We start from the raw sequence: 19,244 nt of genomic DNA on the forward strand, positions 1-19,244 counted from the left end.
CTCTACTGTAAGTATTTCAACAACTATAGTTTACTTTCATAGACATACAGCATGAAACCATACAGCATGAAACCATCTTTCAATACAAGTAAAACAATTAAAAATGAATCCCTTTTGTATTCATTTGCACTGCACTCAGTTTGTTCCTGTCTCTCAGTTGGTTATTTGCCAAACACTTGAATAAAGGAAACACTTAAAGGAAATACTTAACTACATGAGGGATACACATTATGCTCAAAGCAGGTGTTGTGAATCCATTTAAAGACTGACATCCCATGTTTAAGTCCATGAATCAAAAAACTAGGCTGGCCCAGCTGACTATTACTTTGACTGACTACCAGAGGAGTTCAGCTTGTTTATGTATCATTACGAACAGTGCTGTTGGCATTGAAGTCCAAGAGTAAGACATCAGCTGGTATCAGAAGCAGAGATGCAGGTAAAACAGATGAGTATCTCATCGACTCGGTTGTCTAAAGATGTCGGTCTGGGGCGTGAACAGGCAGCTTCACCTGAAGAGTCCGTTAGACTGCAGAGAGGGACGCTGTAGCCATACTGCAGTGCTTGACTTCCCTACCACACAAAGTAATATATGTCTGTGAGCAAAGTGGTTTACTAAGCTATGGAAAGTGGCAATGACTTTGATGACGCTCACTTGCAAGAGGTAACTCAAAAATTACAGTCTTAAATTCAATGTGTCTGTGCTTTTGAATTGAATTGTACTTAAGACAACAAATGTTAATTGGAGAATGTAGGAAAAATAAATGAATTATGATATATAAATCTAGGAAAACATCGCTAGCTTATTTTCAATAATACCAAGAAAAACAACATGCAATGACTGTGTTTTGTTATTGCTGTATTGATTTACATGGTATTCTGCTTGAAATTCCATATACAGTGTATGTGGAATCCATCGTGTTCACTTCAGCACTAGCTATTCTGCAAGTGTGTGTGTGTGTGCGTGTGAGAGAGAGTTTATCTTAGAGGGATCTCTATCTTAACAAAACATTTTGATTTTCTTTTTAAATTATCATCTGCATTTAGAGCTTATCTTCTGGCTTGTGGTCTTAGGTTTAGGCTCTTCCTCAGGTCAGACTAAATACTTGGCAGGAACAAATGCAGTTGGACAGAGATTGGACCTGAGTGTTCTGGGCTTGGACAGGGCTCCAGTTTAAATTACATACCCCTACATGACTCTGCTGGAGGACGTATACAGCTTGGTTCAGACCCTGAATAAAGACAACGCTTCCAACAGCTTCATGGCTGCTTGTTTTTTGTTTTTCTTTCAAATAGGGAAACTTAAAGTTGGAAGGTCTTGCTACTCTGCAGTTATTTTAGCAAATACATCTATTTAGCCCACCCCATTCATTGGCAGTTTAATTTGATCATTTAATTTTAACGTGAACATGGAGAGATGTAGTTGTAGACAGATGCAGATGTAGAACTGGTGGGTATAGTAGAGGATGGAGAGTGAATGAGTCACTCATCCTCTGTGTTCACTGTCCATGACTATAACTCCATAAAGCAGTTCTTTAGTTGCAATATCAGAATGTACCACAAGGTGTCAGCAGATAATTTTGCCTTGGTAGTTTCCCTGTGAAGTGTAGCATATCTCAGGATGAAGTAGAGCACAGACTAAGACTTCAAACTGCATTTGGGTTGAAATTAGTCTTGATCAATAAAATAATGTTAAGTATGACAACATGCTGTATCTACCAAGCAAACCGAATCTGAGCTCATGTATCCTATCTTTCCATTCATGACAGTGAAATTTAAGGCTTTACTGTAAATCTTCATGCATAAATGCAGTGTTAATATAAGGAGAGAGTAAAAGATGACTTTTGTTTCAAAAAAGTTAACTTTGTTTTTAATCAACAACATCTATATGTACTACTTGTAATATACAATACAAAATTATTTTTCTATTTTTTTAGTTTTCTTAAAAACACAAAACTCAGTACATTTTCATCATTTAAAATGTTATTAAAATATGTTTTAATTTATGGATATAAGTTTTATAACGTGTTCTGGCTAAAGAAAGAATGGGCTCATGTTCTCAGGCTGGGATGTCTGTCTTCTCATCATGTCTGGGGTATTCCTCCACCTCCATGGCCATTAGGAAATCTGTTTCACAAATACAACGATGAAAAACTTGAAAGAGAATTTAAAAAATAGACCATCAGCAGTCATAGAATCTCTCTCTCTCTCTCTCTCTCTCTCTCTCATTCTCACTCTTTGTCTGTCTCTTTCTCTATGTCTCTCTCTATGTCTCTCTCTCTCTCTCTGAAGAACATAGTCATAGTGATGTATGGTTTAAAACCTTTTCCATGCCCTCACCCTCAGTGTAGTCCATGTCAGGCCGAGAGGACAGAAACACCCAGGCAAGTCCAACCAGGAGAGCTACTACCAGGTTCACCACTATCCAGGGCTGCAGGATCTGATGCTCTGACCCTGGTGGCCTATAAAATATAGCACAGATGCTTAAAGACAAGAAGTAATGCCCAGCACAGGCTCTCAGACAATACAAATAAAACACAGTTGGATTTAAGACATGACAGGATCTGGGCCAGATTTATTCTTGGTTAAATCCTCTCTGTTGCATTATTTACAATCAGCCCCTTCATTCTCAGTGACATTTCACTTGTTTTTTTTGTTTGTTTTTTTTTATTAACATGCGTGTAGTTTCTCTAATAGAGCTGCAGTAAACTCACCAAAGCGTCTCGTTTGCAGTGGGATACAGGTTGATCCGGTCACTTGTCATCTGCTGACTGAGAGACAGGATCAGTGCAGCGAAGTACACTGAGAGGACGAGGGGTCAAGAGGTCACTCAGGTGCTGCTCAACACTTAAACCATATCTATTTCACCTTTCTCACATCTTATAGTCTCAGTTTACGGTACAGTGCTGAGATATTACATGGACTGTGGTAGACATAATTGACTAGTCCTGTATATGAGTAACAATATAAGTCATATATAAGTACTTTCATCTTACTGATGGTGTGAAAATGTGTAAGCTATGTTGATAAGACTGACATTCACTCACAAAAGGAGGCCAGAGCTGCTGGGTCGAGGGTCAGGAATCCTTGTAAAGCCATGGTGGCCTTGGCTAGATTCACCCTGAGAGAGGAGCAGGGCACAGGACGGTAAGACAATCTCTCAAATAAATTGAATCGTTAAACTAAGTGCAAATCCACATTGCAGACAATAATATCTAAATGCATTGTTTGGATCCACAGAAGCTGCCAAATCGGATTAATGTTTGTTTATGTTTATGTTTGTGTTCATCTTTAACTGTTCATGGTCCCAATATTCAGATACAGAATGCGTCTTTTTTCCCAATCTGATTAACCACTATGAACAAGATAATGCTGAGCACAATGATGTCACCCACTTCTTATGCATGCATCAAGTGCACCTCACACAGTTATTGACTATCATCACATTTCATAACCATCTCAACCACTTCATGACCACGTTAATGTTATATGAGACTAAGCTACACTCACAGACACTGACCTGTCAAAGGCAGACACAGTGCTGATGGCCAGCAGTAGGTAGAGCAGTGATTGGGCAGGATAGGCCAGTCTGTGATACTGTTGTAAGAGATTAGGCAGGGTTGTCAACTGCTCTCCTGCCAACACATACACAACAATAATATTCCACACGGCATACCCAGCCAGGAAACCATGAGAAAAGAGCCCGATGACCCTACATGAACAAACCACACACACGCAAAGAACATCAACAAACAGGAACTAATAACACTCCAGCATCTCATTTAAGATCATGCAGTAAAAGAGATGTTTTAAAGGCCATGCCAGGTTTACAAGTCGTCCTTATAAGATATAGATTTAAAGAACTTAATTCCTCTACAAATAGCATGAAGTCTTACAAACTTGTCAGTAAATGAATTAGCAGTAAAACTGGGGTGGCGGCAGGTTTTGTATGGTCTTGAGTTGAGTGGTAGTCACCTAAAGCCACTGTGCACCCTCATGGCAACATCTCTGGTGCTCCACATGGGTCTGACCTCCATGAACTCCTCTAACTGCTCCCCCTGGCGGCCCAGGTCCAGCCGCTCTGTCGCCTGGAACCTCCCTGTGTTCAGAAAACACATTCTGTCTTGAATACACACACTCCCCTTTTTAGACAGACGCATTTCACAACAAGTCACTGTCTAAAAACAAGCACTGATTACCCAGTGCTAGAACATAAACACTTATGAGCAGCTATTACAGGTACATTAAAGGGTCTCATGACAGTGCTTAACCATTAATGTCTAATACAGATTTATTATTGTTGTGTATAGCAGTCTGAGTTAGGACACCAATCACAATAAGGTTATTATACTGGGTGCTGTATCACTTCTGTTATAACACAGTCAGCAGATGTTGTCATAGCAAGAGTATCCAAACCAAACAATAAGCTGATGTTTAACGTGTCAGAGTGTTGCAATACTCACGAGATCTCTCCACAAACACTTTACTGAGAGGCTGGCTGTGTCCCAGTGGAGCAGAGAAGAGTGAACGCTGGGAGACTGGAGCATGCACATCTGTAATGATGTCATCCTCCTCCACACCCAGCTCATTGGGATTATGACTCTCTGTCATCTTTGACTTCCTGCTGAAAGAGGTATCCACTGTCTGTTAAAACGCTTATGTAATCAAAGGCTTTCGTCCTTCACCTTCGTCATCTATGAGCTGGGAGTGATGGTGTTGTCTCTCTGTGGTGCAGACCTAGTCAATGCTGTCTCTGAAATAGGATCAAGGTTATGGCTCTGACCTCTTCCTTTTCGACTTCTTTGTGACCTCTTCTCCATCCGTCTGTTGCTCCAGCACATCTCCATTCACATGCTCTGGCTGCTCCCCCTCCAGATCTATAGGAGATTGATCATCAGTGGAAACAATATAAACAACAACAAAAACAACAACAAAAACAACAACAGCTATAAGTGTACTTGTTTTGTAAGCACCATCTTAACTTATTGGACAGTTGCCATTGTTTTCCCTCTAGGAAAACACTGATTCGAATATTGGTTTAATATCTTTTGTGTGCGAGATGACACAAAAAAGCCATAAATAAATAGATTATTATGAAACGATCTGATTTACCTGGGGTGTGTGCCTTCTTTTTCTTCTTCCTCTTCTGTTGAGGAACGTCTGGAAGCTCTGGGGTCAGGGGTTCTTGGCTGTCCGACGACCTGCGGTTGGTCAGACCTTCCATCTCAATGACGGCTTCTGTCCCAGCTGTAGATAGCAACGTATAAACCAGTAAGCGAATGCTCAGTCGAGTCTTAAGGAGCTGAGAACCATGAGGGTGAAACTCAATTATTGGTATATTTAGTTACAAATGAATATTTAAGGACTTGTAACCAAATATGAAAATATGGAAACAGTCTGTCATGGACGGGGACTCGTGTATACTGCCAGTTTGTAATACTGAGGTGTGACAGTTCAGTGTATCAGGAGGTCTGGAGGGTTAGGGTGTTTTGTAAACCTCAGTAACAGTCATAACTGGGATGAATGTCCTTACCCTCCGGCTCCTCCACATCATTGAGCTCCTTTTTTACTTTCCTCCTCTTGGATTTGGCGGAAGGCATCTCGTCTACACAGACATCATCCAAAAACAGGAGTAATCATTGAACTAAAATGCTGCTTGTGACACCAGAATGGACAGAAAGTTTGCTGTCTACTGCAAATTCTGCACTATTTTAGCCAAATGGCAAATGTTACAGCAAAGCAACATGGAATGAGCGTGTGAAATATGTACATTAATGTATGAAAGACTTAAAATAGCGTGTGCTCAGCATTTAATAAAAGTGTGATGTCTATTATTATTTTTGTTGTTGTTGTTGTTGTTGTTTATTTCTTAGCTTAAATGTGAGATCAGTGTTGACATGTAACTTATGTAATGAGACATTCACTCTTACTTTTGTCACATTTAGCACCTTCAGCTAATACCTGGTCCTAATTAGATCAGATGTTTGTAATACTCAAGCAAAGTGAAAACCGTTAATAAGCAGGGTTTAGAGGTTTTAGGATAAGCCATTAAAAGCCAATTAATCTAAACTTTCTCAGTAAAAACCACTGTACTCAAAAAATAGTCACTAACTGTCATTTTTGTAAACCTTGTTTTCAGAAACACAGTCTGACCTCCAGTGTCTTGACTTGATTCCACACATCCAAAACCACAAGAGAACAGCATACAAGAGACAAGGTAAGAGGCAGAAAAACAGATATATCAAAGTTTTATCTAGTCACTCACATAAAATTCAGATTTTTTGTTTGAGACAGCTCGGCTATGGTGAAATACTAGTGAACTAGTTATAATATTTATGCGCAATGTAATAGATGCAGAAGCTGTGCATGGCCTTCCATAAAAGGTTTTCCAATGAGATTAGAAGGTGAATGAGGTCCATGAGTGTCCTGAGTGCTTAAGTTGTCGCTTTTGTAGTACTCACGGTGAGTGTCGTTGAAAGAGAAGGTAAATCTAATTATGTGTCAAAGCAGTCTACGTCATTCCCATTAGACTGTCCTGTACAGAGCCTCCAGTTCCTTCTGAGTGTCTGACGTAACGCATGTCCCATGTCACTTCTGTGCTTTCATAACTTTCAGCTATCATCTCTCATTGGCAATTGATCCTTTGAGTAACACATTTGGTTGTGTCGCTAACTAATTACTGCAGAGGAAGTGAGTGTACAGCCAAATAGACAAATCAATATTACAGTTTTTTCTTGGAGAAACTGACCTTGGCATAGGAGGTACTCCACGCTGAAAGACAAAAAAATACATAGAGATAAAAAACAGCTGCCAGATGATATTTTGAGAACAGAAATGGCCAAGCTATAAACTACGTGGTATATAACATCCATCAGACGCAGTCAGGGGAAGTTACAGATTCATCACACAAATGCCCTGGGACCTCTTGGACATCCGGGACATCTGGACACTAGGACATCTGGACACTTTCACTAAAGTGTATCATTGATGTTGGTCACCCAGCAGCCAAATGTTCCAATTTGGCATCATGCTTTATATATATATGTGTGTGTGTGTGTGCAATGCTGACTCAAATTGACAACAATCCCAATAATAATATTTATGAAATGTGGCAAAAATAATGTTGTCCACTCCTCATCTTGAACCTCTGATTCACAGGAGACAACAATATGTTTTTTGCTATCAACTGTGATTTTCATGAAGTATGTAACTTGGCGTGATTTCTTGCGAAAAAGTTATGTTCAAGTGAAGCGACTCTATCATGAGACAAACTCTAAAAATACACAAAAATACTATGCAGAAATAAAAACCTTTCATGGCGCTGATGAGAATACACTGTATCCTGAATGGCTCTGTCAGGCACAGTAAAGAGCTTATATCATCACTGCTTCATCTTCAGAAAAGACATCCCTTTGTGTCTAATGTACGCAGGACTATCTACGCTTTACAAACTCAAGAACATGAGTTCTTGAGGACAACAAACACGCCGTGTAACACCTATATGTAGAACTGAGGATCTGAAGTCGCCAATGAATCAGTCAGCCAAAATACCGAACCAAAATATCGTCCGCACCCTGTGTCCGCACCCTGAACAGGCTAAACAGGTAATCTCATCAAATCTCAATCCAGATTACACTCTCCAGATTGCACATCTAAACACAGCAACTGGACCACGCTCACTAACATGTGTGATTAGATTTTTTTTTTTTTGTAAACAGAAGAACGAACGAGCATATATTAAACACCCTACAGCTGACGTTAAACCTACATGAGTCTGAGACAGCTGTACACAGGTCCGGGTTTAACACTCTCAAAAGCCAACATGTACAACACTTTTAAAATGGCATCCACATGAACTCACTGAAGGCAAAATATGTTTACATTAAACTTATCACTAATAGGCTCCACATGAAACACATATATTTTCACTAGTGATACATTCAGTGTTGTAGTCAGCCACAACACACAAAGTGTACCATTTTCACCAATTCACACATTATTTTGAGTAATACCAGTTTAAAAGTATGTTTAAAAAAGCACATTAAGTCTACATTTTAAGACTTTGACGCAGTCAAATGCTGAATACAGATTCTTCATTTTAAGGAGGAAAAAGTAACGTGAGTGAGGTGAAGAGAGGGTGACTTACCGCTTGTTTTCTGCCCATTGCAGTGAGCTCACACACACGCACGCACACGTAAGGCTGCCGTTTGGGGGAGGGGAGGTGCAATGCTCTCCTCTAAAGGGATAAACTGAGATAAATCCATACTCAGGCATCTGTGAAGGAGAGAATTACCGAGGCATAGATCAGTGTACAGGTTTGTGGACACACTTAAAGATAGCCTCAGTTCAGACACTGCTAGCCAGCACATTATTTTAACTAAAAAGGATGTATTTAAACTGTATTATGGTCGCTGACATAAGGAATAACTGTTTAAAAAAAAAAGCATACAGATATTTTATGTTCCAAAAGTTGTTTTTATTTCAAAATTTAAGAATTAGTCATGTCACATCCACACGCTCTACAGATACAACATTCACTGACCAAAAACAAAGTCCAAACAGGAAAACAGGATTGATTCAAGTGTAAAGGCAGAAAACAAAGAAGTAGTAATGGTCTAAGTCAGCAACATAAATAAACACCATCTATACACCATAGAGTGTAGCATCACTTTTCTAGATGCTGTAGCTCACACCATGTGATCAGACTGACCTCTGAAAGCAAATAAAACTCATCTCATATTTTCAAGCTAGTAACAAACTAATGGGATTCAACAATATGATCAGATACTCAACTGACATTCCTGCATTTACATGCATGCCTTAGCTAAACCACTGAACAGCACACTATAAAAACTTAAACAGTACGTTATAAACACTTGGAATCATGTTTTCTTCGAACAATCCATGTGTTTTTTTACTTACAGAGCACCTTGTTTAGATAAATTCCAAAAATGGAAGCCCATTAGAAAAATTAAATAAAGACTACAGACAACGTTCAAACAGTGTACATTCTTTTCAGATATATCACATTAATACATTGTACAAGTCTTTGGGAAAGACTTGACTTATAAAAATACTGTATCATTACTAAACAACATGTAAACATACCATAACAGGCCATAAATGGTCAACCCAAAACAGAATGGAGTAACACAAACTCTTAATTAATAAGCGTCAATCAGCAGTGACATCCAGAAATTATTTCACTTCACGCATATAATAATGATCAGAGAGAGTGACTTCTCTCTCTCTCTCTCTCTCTCTCTCTCTCTCTCACTCTCTCTCTCTCTCTTTCTCTTCTTTTTTCTAATGCCATGAAGAGCAGAGTACAGGGTCTCTTTTCTCCAGGCTATAATAATTACTGTCCTCTCATCCCTCTCTCTGTTCTTTTCTCTTATGACAGGCCTTTCTTTCCCATCTCCAGCACGGCTCCGTGTCTGTGTATGTTTCAGGGCTCGTCGGGGCTCAGCCAGCTGGCAGGGACCCAGTGTGCTTCCTCCTGGGCACGCTGAATGGCGAGAGAGAGCTGCCCACAGGCGTCCTGCAGTGTGTCGTTCACAATCACGCAGTCAAAGAACTGTCTGTAACGCATCTCCAGTAACCACGCTGACTCCTCGATCTCCTCAAAGTCCTCGTCCTGAAACGCAACGCAGGGAGAATAGCTTTTTCATCTTACCACCAAAGCCACCAAACTAAAACGGGAACCAAGCTGTACGGTAAGGAAAACCAGCGGGTTAATATGAAATGTCTCACACTGAATGGACGTTTGGTGCAGTTATCGGCCAGAATCTTGGCGTCTCTCCTGCTCTGCCTCATGCGCTCAATGCCGGGTGGCTTCACAAAGATGACGTAAGGTTTCAGCGTCTTGGTTCGGATTGAACGAATACTCTGAGGAACACAATGTATTTGAACTTCTTTGTTGTCAAGCTTTAGGATTAAAAGACTGACCAATTATTTTAACTGGGCTCAGGCCAATAATGAATATTTCACAATAAATTCATTTAAGTCATTCAAATAGATTTTTTGTATGTGACTTGAAATTGAAATTGATTTTGAAATTGAAATTGAATCCGAAACTGAAATTGAAATTACAGTTAGCCGTGCTAGAAACATTTACTGTCCTCACCAATCACCCACTTACATGAGGCTCAATATCAATAATGCAGATTTTCCCAGTGTCCAGCACGTTTTTGATGGCGTCAATGCTCGTCCCATAAAGATGGCCCTTATAATTCCCGCACTCCACAAATCTGAGTGAGAACGATTGAGAAATAAATAATAACCATATCATGACCACACCAGGGTTCAGTGGATCAGTGTTACGATGCATGAGCATTCAAATGCATTGAATCCTTCTGATGTTTCAGCAACACAATGCATGTGAGAATAGGCAGGCTGAACAAGCAAAGAGTGTTAAATGCGCTATAATTAGTGCAAGCCATGATAAAAAAGACATAAACTTTACTTTACTTTACAATGATCCATGTATAATATTCTTACCATGTCCAACCCATAGTCCCCTTGTCCAAACCACATTAACATGGTCCAAACCTAGTCTCATGGTTTAGACTGTATAATCTACAAGCTAAACTAACAGTACCTGAAATGCACAGCCAGTGCTTTAACCAAAGGGTGAATGAAAATGCATTAATCAGAGTAATATAACAGTACCTGAAATGCACAGCCAGTGCTTTAACCAAAGGGTGAATGAAAATGTATTAATCAGAGTAATATAACAGTACCTGTGGTTGCACATCATGTACTGAAACAGTTCTCTGGAAACAAAGTGGTATTCTCGTCCGTACTGCTCATTGCTCTCTGGTGCTCGAGTTGTGTCTGTGACAAACCAAAAAGAACATGTGATGAACAACTTTTTGTTTCCAGTCAAAGTCTCAAACTCAGTGCATTGTAGAACTGGAATACATACGAGGCACCGCGCTCTGGAACTTGTCTGGGTTTATTTGGATCAGTGTTCTGCGTAACTCATTCACCCCAACTCCAGAGGGACCTGCCAAAAAAGCAGGACACTGCGTGCATTGCTGTTCACTGTCCGACTGACTGTTACAGATCTACCTAATGCATAAGCAGAGTAATAGCATAGGGAGACTGTTACCTATGAGTGCTATGAGGCGTGGCGTGTCCTGAGCCCTGCGTCGGTAGTTGATGACCTCTTCATATGGGGAGGAGTTATAACAGCTACTGGAGCCACACGAATGACAGGAACCTTTACGCTTAGTCTGTGACTTCCTCCTCCACAGACGCAGACTGTTCCTAAACCCCGCTGTCAATCAATCAATCAATCAATCAATCAATCAATCAATCAATCAGTCAATCAATCAATCAATCAATCAATCAATCAATCGGTCAATCAGTCAGACAGTCAGTCAGTCAGTCAATCAATCAATCAATCAGTCAATCAATAAGCCAATCAGGCAGTTTGGTGCACTATATTTAGATACTGAAATGGGAAAGTTAGCAAAATAGAAACTGCCATAAAGATGTTCAGGGACCATACCTATAAAGGGGCCTTCCATATTTCCAGCATATTCATCCTCCTCTGTAAAAGGAAAAAGTCAGGTAATCTTATAACATTAGCTAACCATAATACACTCAAATACAGGCCATGTTGTGTAGAAAAAAATCAAGATAACCCCATAAAAGTGAGGAGCACATATGGTGAACCATTCAATAGTTCAACTGTTTTTCAGACGGAATTCCATGAGTCAGGAATTTGTATAGACCTAACCTGGAGACTGACATACCGCATCATCTGATAATGGCAGAAGAAGTCAAATTTTTGATACATTAGACTGTATTTGTGGTAGTCAGTTCCACACAACAAAGTACATTTGTACACAATTAAGCCAAACATTCACTTAATTTGTCAGCTTTATCCATTTCATTTTAAACCCTTATTTCTGCAAAGACACTTATGTTTAGAAAAGACTTACCTACCAGATTCAACAGCACAGTCATCTGCAAACAGACACACAAAATATAAATCCATATTGTCAGGAACAAATAGCTTTTCCATTCTGTTAACAAATAGTGTGCATTCTTTTTGCACACACTCTAAAAAACGACCGGGTGAATTTAAAAAGGAATTTTTAAAAATTGAAGATGATTAAAAAATCACATTGTCTTAATGCTGTGGGATTAACATGATGTGACTACCTGTTTCAGCACACTTCTCCTCTTCTACCGCTGTTACATCCTCCCCTGGAACAGATACATACAGTTATGTCAATGTGGAGAACAGAGCAAGTGCCTTCTATCTGTGTTTGACAGCGTGAGTCTGTGTAAGAATTACAGCAGTAAGAATGGAACAACACATGGTGACTACAACAGAGGACGGAACGATTTGGACATAATGTCACATATCCATGTCCATATCCATTAAACACTCTCCATAATGATACGAGATACATACCCACATCAGACGCACTCACTGCACAGAGAGGGAGTTGGGAAAGAAAACAAGCGTAATATTAATACTTTGATGGTTTACCATCAGTGAGTTCAAATACATATCACGGGACTAATCCATTTCCGAGATTTTGCTGTGATTAGTGAAACTGAATTTACATGCAGTTGTCACGTGGTTGATTAGTACTTGAGGGGACATGGAGGAAGCTGAGGATGAAGCTAGCAGAGCTTCTGTATGTGCATGTGTGTGTGTGTGTGTGTCTATTTGTGTGTGTGTAAACACTCACATGGCCTAATGCAGGTGTGAACCTGGTATGGCTGTGACCACCAGAACTCTCTCTGTTTGCTGCACAAACAAGAATCATTCCAGTCAGAGACAAAAGGAACGAAAGCTTATTTTAGCTGAATCATGAATTATGACTCATATTAACACATTTAACTGACATGAAACCTTTAATGCAGAAACAGAAATATAATTAATTAAGGAGGTGCTGTTTTTAACAATGTCCTCATTACACGTAGTCTCTGAAAAAAAAAAACTTTTTACTTCTATTACATTATCATTATCTGTAAGTATTTAGCGTGTTCTGGGGCACCTCTTGAACAGGCTGGTAGAGGGGATGAGTCCAGCACAGGCAGAAGTACTGGGCAGTTTCCTGGCCTGCCACCAATGACTGTCTGTCTGATCCACAATCTCCAGCAGGTCACCCTTACTGAAGGCCATGCCTGCGTCTGGGCAGGGGATGGAGGGGTCCTGTGAGGGACTGTAATCTGCCATCGCTCGCACCAACAGCTACAGACAGACACCACGGTGGAACAGAGAGGGGTAGAGCAGAGAATGATTTAGCACAGAGAGAGGAGAAGAGACAGAGAGAGGAGAAGAGATAGAGAGAGGAGAAGAGACAGAGAGAGGAGAGGAGACAGAGAGGTAGATGAGAGGAGTGTGTAGTGCAGAGAGAGGAGTAGCACAGAGTGATAGGTGTAGCATGTAGAGGAGTAGAGTAAAGGCAGGAGCAGAGAGAGAAGGAGAGAGGAACAGGGAGGAGCGGAGCAGAGAGAGAAGGAGAGAGGAACAGGGAGGGGGTGACACAAAACATGGAAATGAGAAGGGCTAAAATAGAGTAAGTTCAAATGACTGGTGACACTGCACAGCAAAATTTCGTTCGAATCGAAACTCACTTATCAACCTAAGAAATGAGGAGGGCCTTCACAAAAAATCTATACATTGTCTGGCACAACTAACAAATCAGTGACAGGCAACATCAGCACAAAGCCTCTGATTAATGAGTAAGGAAAGGTTAGATAATGTGCTTACTGTAGCCTGGCTGTTGACTGGCTGTGGTGAGTTGGGAATCACTTTGAAAATAATATTTCCATGGCAGTTAACCTGTGATTAATAAACAGAGAGCATGATGAGTGAAACTGTGATGATTATAGGGAATACAAAGTTCTGTTCTGACTGAAATGAAGTATTGAGTGAAACTCACCAGGATCTGAATGACCTGTTCTGGCATCAGTCCTTCCACAGATTTCCCATTTACCTCCATCAGTTTATCACCTGCATGTAGTAGACCTGAGAAACATTCACACACACACACACACACACACACACACAGGCACACACATGGACACACACATACACACACACAGACACAGGCACAGACATGCACACACACACACACACATGCATGGGTTGACATACACTTTAGCACTAAGTGTCCAGTCTCGGTCAAAAGACAAAGGCGTAACAAACTGATAGCCATAGGTATAAGACAGGATCAACTGAACACCATCTATGCCAGATCAGACTCACCACTGCGGTCAGCCAGTCCTCCGTGGATCACCCTGGCTATAAAGATTTCCCCTGTCGTCTCATCTCTCTTTATAGTTGCTCCCTAGTTTAGAAGCCAAGAGAACCAGCACAGGAAGAACAAAAAGAGAAACATCATATTTCTGTCAGTCACGCACACTGACAAAGGCACTTTGACCACAAACATGCTGTAACAAGACTGCGGTAAGACTCCGTGAGTGAGTAGTGACTCCAAGATGACAGGAGAGGGGGTGAAATGATAACTGACAAGGATCTGATGCAATGGAGTATAATCTCTATAAGATGACATGGACGCCAGATGTTTTCACTGCTGATGGCAAATACGAAAATGATGTATCTTAACAAACAAACAAACAACAACAACAAAAAAACCACATTAAAATAAAGCTTCTTATTACATTAAAATAAAGCTTCTTATTGTAAGATTTAAAAAACACACACATCCTGATTACTGCTTAAATGACACACATCTAGAATAAAGAACGGTGGAGGTTTTTGAGGCTGGAGATCCGTGTGATTGCTGAGTAGGTGTTGAAGTGACGAGGCCATACAGAGAATAAATGAAAAGGACGGAGGGCAGTACAAGATTACCGACAAACCCTCACAAAGCTTTAAGGAAACAGAGAGGTGAAGGAAAATGACTGACTACAAGCAGAGAATGAGACCTTCAAGAGTAATTATGTTGCAATGGACATGAAAAGCGAAAAGGACTGGCTGACGAAGCAGAGCTTCCAGTCATTATGAACAAACACAGCAGACGCTGAGAACGATGGAGGGAGGTTTCATTCCAACGGACAGGAAATAGGAATGAAATGAAATGAAATGAAAGAAAATGGATGATATAAATAATAAAATAATTGCCTTTGAAGTCGTATGTGGCCCATAGAGTGAGCGCTGGCTTTGTTGTCAGGTATATGATCAAAGAGAGTCAAACTTCAAGAGGGAACGAGTGAGAGAGAAAGAGAGGGAGAGAGAGGAGGAGATAAAGAGAGGCTTATTTCTTTATCTTTAACTTCTTCTTTGTGCTTGAGAGGCAGCCTATAGTTTCGTAGTCATCTTTGCGCTGGGAGAAGGTGGAACCATTGGAGAGATGGGTATCCGTTCCTCTCCTCACATTGTTAGCCCTTTGGCTTGAGGGAGACTTCCAGGGAGACTTCAGTGACTTTTCCGACTTTGTCAGCCCGTCCACGTTGGCGCTGAGAGAGCAGAAGGAGGAGGAAGAGGACGAAGACGATGACGAAGAGGAGAGGTAGCGACGATTTGAGGTGGGTTTGGCTGTTCTCGGGGCGTGAGCAGCGTTGGGGGACTTGCTGGCGACGATGAGCCCTTGAAGTTTATCCACCACCTCCACCAACAGACTGAGGGCCTGTGCGTTGTCCTCCACGGTGTCTGTCATCCTCTCCGTCACGGCCACCATCCTCTGGCCCAACTGTCTCACGTCACTGCTGCTGCATTCCACGCAGCTGGTCACCGTATGCAACGTGGAGTTGAGCGCGTCCAGACTGTGCTGTTTGGTCAGCTGCGCGGCTGGATGTTCGACGTGGACGGCGTCTACGGTTCTGCGGCGCTGCAGCTGGGGGGTGGAGGGTGCCGTGTGAGCGCGCGGGGCTGGCGGGAACCCCGCACGGGGCTCCCCCGCGGTCGGACAAAACGTGGGGTCGCAGGGAGTATGTAGCATATCCATATCTAGGCCATTCTCTGCGTGCACGTGTGTGTTATCTCCAGAGACAACAAAAGAGGAAATGACACATGTTAAGAGGTAGATGACGAGAAATTTTGAAGTCTTTTTCAATTCAGCTAATCGTTTAAAATTGATATCTAATCGCCTTTACATGCTTTGGTCCCAAAGAGCTCAGTCGTTTGTTGTAAGTTTAAAATATATATCTAATCGCCCTTACACTCTTTGGTTGTAAGTTTCTCCTCAGAGCCATTACTATAAATATGGTCTCAGTAGAGCATAGCTTAGGACACCATGGCCTGACTCTTACCCACTGGCTCAGAGCTGTAGACCGAGGGGGCAGAAAGGTTAAGCCTGTCCCCTGAGAGCCGGGCACTCTGTCGACACAGATTACAGCTTCCTGTGGACTGATAACGGGGTATTGGGCGTGGCTGGCCAGGTGGGAGAGAGGACAGCAGACCTGTAGAGGCGGAAAGACCCCCGAGATTCGTGCCCTCACTGAAACCCACCCGTCTCGCGGACGCCAGCTTCTCCATGGTTACACGTCTGAGGCTGTTCCAGCCACTACACACTGCCCCAACAGGACACTTTTGAACAAGAAACATGGTGAGGTATGAGACTGAATTAGTCTCAAAAGCAAAGCCAGTGATGGAAGGAGGAATTACAGCTCTGAGAAAAGACCGCCCTTAGCAAAGCACAGTGTATGTGTTTGTACAATAAGACAAGTCAACATTTTCTTAACCTGGATGAATTGTAGACCTGTATGTCCAAAATTCATGACGATACAGCAAACACAGCAAACAATACATAACTTAAAAATGCTACCACTGCATAACAAGCCCCTTCTAACTTGGTTGTACACTTACATATAAATTCTTTCATTTAACACACATTGTTTGTCTTTCATTGAGGCGATTATGCAGTGCCTTTTTAAGATGTTCAGTACCATCAGAAAATTAATACCACCAGTCTTAACAATCCCTGTTTATTAACTGAACCAGTGTGGTGACACAGAGGACCACTGGTTTTTCCTCACCAGCGGCTGCTTGTTCTTCACCAGACAAACGATCCTAACTGCCTCCTCATCCTCAGGCAACTCGTCAGGGAGCGGAGGCAGAACTGGCCCATAATTCCTCTGGGCCACAGAGTCATGGGCGGAGAGCAGAGCCTATGAGTGGAAAATGCACAGACAATAAAATCAATACATCAGTATTACACACGCTAAAGTACAACCAATATAACACAAGATTAATATAATCTACCAGCAGTTTTTGTCCTTGTGCAAAGCAACATATTAATACCCTGTATCAGGGTAATAAACCGTTATTAATATCTTGCTTTTGTTTTGGCAGTAATATCTCACATCAGTACCATTGCCTCTCTATTAATCCACAAGGAACACAACTGTTCTCCTCTGTGATGAATAAAATGTTATTTCTTTCTAATTAACACCATACTCAGAAAGGCAAATGCCATGCTATTCCTGTGAGACTAGCATCATGTTGTTCCCTATTCACTGACCTGCATGTGGGGTTTGCTGAGCAGTCCAAAGAGCTCCCTGGCCTCAGCGGATGGAGTGACCACCCCTCTCAAATTGGCCAAAACCTGTAAAAACACATCCTATACATTATTTTCTCAATATGAGCCGTAAGTGAAATAAATCACAAACAGTATCTGAAGACAAGATGACATAATGAGGGATAAGTGCTGTAATATTTGATTGGTGGTTGTATGTAGCTGGATGAAGGTGTCTGTTGAATGTTGTCTGACCTCCTGGGAAAGTCCTGAGGCATAGGGCAGGTAAGGGCTGGGAGGCCTCACTCTGTACCGGATCAGACACTCATATATCTGCACAAAAATACAAAACAAAACTCCTGAAACACACTCTCTCTTTCATACACACACACACACACACGCTCACATCTTTTCAAATGTGAGATCAAACCACATTTATGGGCACCACAGAAGATAGATTAATGTGTTCAGATATGGTATGGAGTCTGACGGTGAAGAAATAGGTTTTAAAGATGCATGTAAAAGTAGTGATGAATGATAAGGATAATGTTACTGACTCTGAGTAGTGAATGAAGCCAGGGGGCGCTGAGCAGGCCGAACAGCAGGTCTGCTCCACTCACATCTCTGTTTATAGCCAACCTCACCTCCTCTACCACATCATCCAGGATCTCTGACAGACCTACACACACACACGCACGTACATATACATACACACCACACACACACATGCACATATACATACGCACACGCACACGCACACACACACACACACGCCAGTGCACAAAAAACTAAATGAGTGCATTATGAACAATTTTGCAGGTACAGCTGGCTCAAATACACATAAAAGTTTCATCATTTTTTTTATGTGTAACTATCGGAATTATTGAATAATTACTGGAGTGAATTACTGAAGTGACAGTTATCTCTATTTATTATGTAACTAGCGAGGTAATGGAGACACCATAAAATTGAACCAGTGGTTGGGCTTAGCGTGTTTGGTGATGCTAAGACAAGCTAACCCTCCAATAATTTGTTTTCATTTCAAACGCGGAATACCAGATGCAAGAAAAAAAAATCATATTCTGTTAAACAAGTCTCTGTTTTGGACAAGCCCCTGTAAATCTAATCTTTAGCAATTTATGATTCACAGTTTATGTTTCTATGTTTAATTCATAATGTCAATAGCATTTACATTAAAGATGCAGACTCAGCCCAGCTCTGTTTTTTTTTAAAAGAAGTATCAGCGATCAGCTAACACTATTAACCAGATTAATTCATGTCATATTGGTTCAAGCGCCCAACAGTGACATTTCAGTGACCGAGTTTGACCGGCCTGCGCTAGGCTCTCAGTCTTACCGTTCTCATAAGGTCCCGAGTGACACGAAGACCCAGCCTCCACTGAATGTCTCATTATGAGTGACCCTACGTGTCCTTTAGTGCTCTGACAAACAAATAAAATCACATTTATAACATTACATTTCACACCAGGACGAGGGCGAGCACCTGTTTGGTTGTTGTCAGAAAACCACAGGTCCTAGTACTTCATAGCTGAATGCAAAGTGTTGTAGAAGTGCTAATAGAGTGAGTGTGTCTATGCTGTCAGATTTCAACTGTAAGAAACTGTTCTTGTGATGCTTAACCAGAAATCTCTCTTGTCATTGCGTTAAAGCTAACATAACTGGCCGACGAGTCGTCTCTCTGTAATATCACCAGAGGGTATAGATTGCATTTACATTTATATATGTTTATATATTTACAATTATGGATAAATATTTTCTAGGATTATAACTACTACAA

The 19,244-nt window shown here is 41.2% G+C and overlaps 2 protein-coding genes across 2 annotated transcripts; both read right to left on the reverse strand.

The window, feature by feature from the left end:
• Positions 1 to 2,056: 2,056 nt before the first annotated feature.
• tmem237a (transmembrane protein 237a) lies at positions 2,057 to 8,161 on the reverse strand. The gene is made up of 13 exons (XM_030787090.1): positions 8,144 to 8,161; positions 6,746 to 6,768; positions 6,151 to 6,164; positions 5,531 to 5,602; positions 5,110 to 5,244; positions 4,781 to 4,874; positions 4,461 to 4,618; positions 3,973 to 4,096; positions 3,518 to 3,709; positions 3,045 to 3,118; positions 2,712 to 2,799; positions 2,338 to 2,459; positions 2,057 to 2,124 (listed from the first exon to the last, which is right to left on the reverse strand). The coding sequence occupies exons 1-13, from the start codon at positions 8,159 to 8,161 to the stop codon at positions 2,057 to 2,059; spliced, it is 1,182 nt and encodes a 393-aa protein (XP_030642950.1).
• A 1,284-nt stretch (positions 8,162 to 9,445) lies between these two features.
• mpp4a (MAGUK p55 scaffold protein 4a) lies at positions 9,446 to 18,858 on the reverse strand. The gene is made up of 20 exons (XM_030786673.1): positions 18,804 to 18,858; positions 18,005 to 18,126; positions 17,703 to 17,780; positions 17,454 to 17,537; positions 16,969 to 17,100; positions 14,237 to 14,318; positions 13,911 to 13,996; positions 13,739 to 13,810; positions 13,020 to 13,216; positions 12,711 to 12,769; positions 12,428 to 12,445; positions 12,172 to 12,216; positions 11,953 to 11,973; positions 11,513 to 11,554; positions 11,111 to 11,278; positions 10,925 to 11,005; positions 10,740 to 10,833; positions 10,139 to 10,247; positions 9,751 to 9,885; positions 9,446 to 9,634 (listed from the first exon to the last, which is right to left on the reverse strand). The coding sequence occupies exons 1-20, from the start codon at positions 18,856 to 18,858 to the stop codon at positions 9,446 to 9,448; spliced, it is 1,869 nt and encodes a 622-aa protein (XP_030642533.1).
• Between the last annotated feature and the right edge of the window lie 386 nt (positions 18,859 to 19,244).

The sequence above is a fragment of the Chanos chanos genome, chromosome 10 (assembly GCF_902362185.1).
Source record: "Chanos chanos chromosome 10, fChaCha1.1, whole genome shotgun sequence".
NCBI classification, from domain to species: Eukaryota; Metazoa; Chordata; class Actinopteri; order Gonorynchiformes; family Chanidae; genus Chanos; species Chanos chanos.

What these genes read in the sequence shown, in the direction of transcription:
- tmem237a (XM_030787090.1), bottom strand. An exon ending in TGATGTGGAGGAGCCGGAGG is followed by an intron (nt 5,245 to 5,530) that starts GTAAGGACATTC and finishes TGCTATCTACAG; the next exon opens with CTGGGACAGAAGCCGTCATT. An exon ending in AAGAAGTCGAAAAGGAAGAG is followed by an intron (nt 4,619 to 4,780) that starts GTCAGAGCCATA and finishes CTCTTTCAGCAG; the next exon opens with GAAGTCAAAGATGACAGAGA.
- mpp4a (XM_030786673.1), bottom strand. Translation starts at nt 18,858, where the DNA reads ATGAGACATTCAGTGGAGGCTGGGTCTTCGTGTCACTCGGGACCTTAT. An exon ending in CTCGGGACCTTATGAGAACG is followed by an intron (nt 18,127 to 18,803) that starts GTAAGACTGAGA and finishes GTGTGTGTGTAG; the next exon opens with GTCTGTCAGAGATCCTGGAT. An exon ending in GTTCCAGAGCGCGGTGCCTC is followed by an intron (nt 10,834 to 10,924) that starts GTATGTATTCCA and finishes GGTTTGTCACAG; the next exon opens with ACACAACTCGAGCACCAGAG.